General features: G+C 32.9%; 1 protein-coding gene across 1 annotated transcript; it reads left to right on the plus strand.

Annotated features, from left to right (window-relative positions):
- Positions 1-277: 277 nt before the first annotated feature.
- LOC139504507 (BTB and MATH domain-containing protein 38-like) lies at positions 278-2,621 on the plus strand. The gene is made up of 2 exons (XM_071294613.1): positions 278-708; positions 1,670-2,621. The coding sequence occupies exons 1-2, from the start codon at positions 312-314 to the stop codon at positions 2,125-2,127; spliced, it is 855 nt and encodes a 284-aa protein (XP_071150714.1). The 5' UTR covers positions 278-311; the 3' UTR covers positions 2,128-2,621.
- The last annotated feature ends 516 nt before the right edge of the window (positions 2,622-3,137 follow it).

Consider the following 3,137-nt stretch of genomic DNA (forward strand, 5'->3'; position numbering starts at 1 on the left):
AAAGGCATCTACCAAATTAAAAACACATTCATTGTTTCGAGTGTCTGACGTCAGAAAATGTATGTACGTCACATAGATATAAGAAGATGTGGTATGAGTCTTTGAGACAAATCACCATTCAGGTTACAATATATAAAAGTAAACCAATCAAAAGAACGGTATTCAACACTGAGACTCGGCTCTAACCGAACAGAAAGATATAAAGTGACCCACGTCTATCAACTTCATCCCAATTTAAATGTGTATACATGTTTTATTTCCAGTAAAAACCATCAGATTCGACTATAATAGTAATCAAGACTTTTGAAGATATGGATCTACGTCCCCGAATGAAACTCTCAAACACAGAATCAATGACAACCTTAGTGGGAGAAAATGCACCAAGATCAGCTGTTACGGCTAGCTTGAATAGTGAAGATAAAAAAGAACATACGCCACAACAAGAAGACCCTTTAGAAGAGTTAACGTCACATGAAAGATATTTGGCGTCACCTTTCACTAAACAAAATGTTGCATTGGTATTTGGTAACAGTAAGCTTTATGTCCAAAAAGAACTTCTTATAGCGGTGTCACCCGTGTTCAAAGCCATGTTTAGTTCTTCAATTCTTGAAGGATCGAAAGAAGAAATACCTTTACCAGGGAAACAACTCAGTCATTTTGTTCTTTTTTTACGTTATTTGGCTCCAGGATTCGATGATGAATTTTCAGGTAGATACACCAATAGGTCAATAATTTGGTCATCTGGTCAACAGTATTGCAATGTCGGTGTAGACAATCGAAATCACTTGATATATATATGTGATTTTAATCTTCTTTTCTAGTTTAAAAAATGAAAAGGTTTTTACCAACCTGAAGGAATTTTGTTTTTAATCAAAGTTTGTCTACAAAAGAAACATTCGATAATTTCCGTTATCGTAATGTCTAAACATGGATCAGTAAAACCTGTATTGTCAACTAACACATTAGAAAATGCAAATATGTAGCTTCGGTAACACGTTATATGATTGGTATGAGAAAACATTTAAGAACTGAATGCTCTTTTTTGTAAATTTATTGGGGTGTAAAAGCGTTGACCGAAGTACATTTTGTATAAAGTTACAAAAAAAAGCATTCAATACTTATAATTACATTTTTACCTATAGGATCATGAAAACACGCCTTTTATCAAGTTTTATTTTATTTACCTGTGCACTTTATTGTGGAACCTCGTGTCATCATGAATGAAAAGTTTCATTGTGTAATGCAATTGATTAAGGAATATCACGAGATTGCTAGTTAGCCAATCAGAATAACATATTATAATGAAACATACATCTAATGTAATTATTCTACCGTAAAGATTATTGATATTTATAGATTATCGTTCATCATCTCATTCTTGCTTGAGCCGACCAGTGATAAATATGCTTAAGTGTCATATATATAAGAAGATGTGGTATGAGTGCAAATAAGACAACTCTCCATCAAAGTCGCAATTTGTAAAAGAAAACCACCATATTAGGTCAAAGTACGGTCTTTAACACGGAGCCTTTAACAAGCTATAAAGAGCCCCCAAAATGTATTGTAAAACCATTCAAACAGGAAAATCAACGGTCTAATTCATATAAAAAAACTGTTAAACAATATCTTCCTCATATCAATGAATATTCTAGTAATTGTTTTGTTTCAGGTGACACTGTGCACGACATGCTGTCTTTAGCAGATGAATATCAAACTGATGATTTAAAGAAAAGGATTGAAAAGTTTCTTGTCAAAGGTGCACTAACTAAATCTGATTCCATCACTTCAGAGCAAATCATAATAGATATTCTTGAAGCAGAAATGTTCAAGTTATCTGACTATCTTAATGCATCAATTGCTGTGGCTTCACGGAAAAAGTTCAACAGCTTGACAAAGAGTCCAAAGTTTGAAGAAATATCTTTAACAACACAACGTAGAATTAGCTTTAAAAGATGGGAAGATATCGATGAGATATTTAACAAGGCCGTAAAAGTTAGTCATCGGTTTAAACAGTATTATGAAGATATTCATATTGGATTTGGATTTAGGTCTGCTCCACCTGAACAATATGAAATTGATATAAAAGATGTTGGCGAACATTTAAAACCATATATGAAAGAGAACTAATTGTTGGAAGCACATTGATAAGAGGATGTACATGAACACATTCGCATACATTCATTTACATTGGAGCGCATTACCACTCACCGAAGTTCGGGTGAAGTCGGATTTTAAAAATTAGTATGTGTGAATTTGTTTTGTTTTTTTTTCTTTTTAGGAGAGGAATTTTTAGACGTAGGTTATAAAGCATGATAGGACCACACTTCTGTGTTATATTAGTACCGATTAATATACATGTAGATGGACATACTCACTGCTCGATATCTTTTGTATTTTCATATTAAACGTTTACAGTTACAGTGTAGAAATACATGAAATTGTTGTTACACATCCACTTCAATATTTATCAATTTTAAGTCAAGAGATATCTATTCAAAAATACGTATGTTTATCTTAATTTGACGACGGTTTTGGTGTGTGTATGTGTGTGTTTTGTGTTTTACAGTATTTTGTAAACATGTATTGTAGTACATCTTGGTACATTTTAAAACAAAATATACAAACTTGTGAACATGAATAAGAGAAAATTGTGTATGGAATTTAATGCTACTTTCATACAAGTGAGAGGTTTTGATGGCTATTCAATTCGCCATTTTCTACATAAGAAAGTACCTGACGCAAATCAGGAATAATATGACAGTTGTTATCCATTTGTTTGATGTGTTTGAGCTTTTGATTTTGACAATTGATTCAGGACTTTCCTATTTCCTCGGAAATCAGTATTTTCGTGATATTACTTTTTGCTGATCTTATATCTTGGCCTGTACGTTCAACAGTCCATGGACTTTGTTGTGTAATCAAATGAATGTTTTAGTTACAGTTACATTGTAACTTATCTGACTTGCACATATACATGTACAGTTATATGCTCGCTCAGTCTCGTATATCATGAGTGAACTTAACAATTCACAGTTGTTTTCGAATCCCTGTGGGTTTATTGATTATTTCTTACTTTACGTCCAGTGGCAAACATTTCAAGCATGTTCAGGACGAACCGCCGTGGATTTTAATTTCCA

This window comes from Mytilus edulis, chromosome 14, assembly GCF_963676685.1.
Source record: "Mytilus edulis chromosome 14, xbMytEdul2.2, whole genome shotgun sequence".
Taxonomy (NCBI): domain Eukaryota; kingdom Metazoa; phylum Mollusca; class Bivalvia; order Mytilida; family Mytilidae; genus Mytilus; species Mytilus edulis.

Coding starts and splice junctions, on each gene's coding strand:
- LOC139504507 (XM_071294613.1), top strand. CDS start 312: ATGGATCTACGTCCCCGAATGAAACTCTCAAACACAGAATCAATGACA. Junction 709..1,669: donor ATTCGATGATGAATTTTCAG/GTAGATACACCA, acceptor GTTTTGTTTCAG/GTGACACTGTGCACGACATG.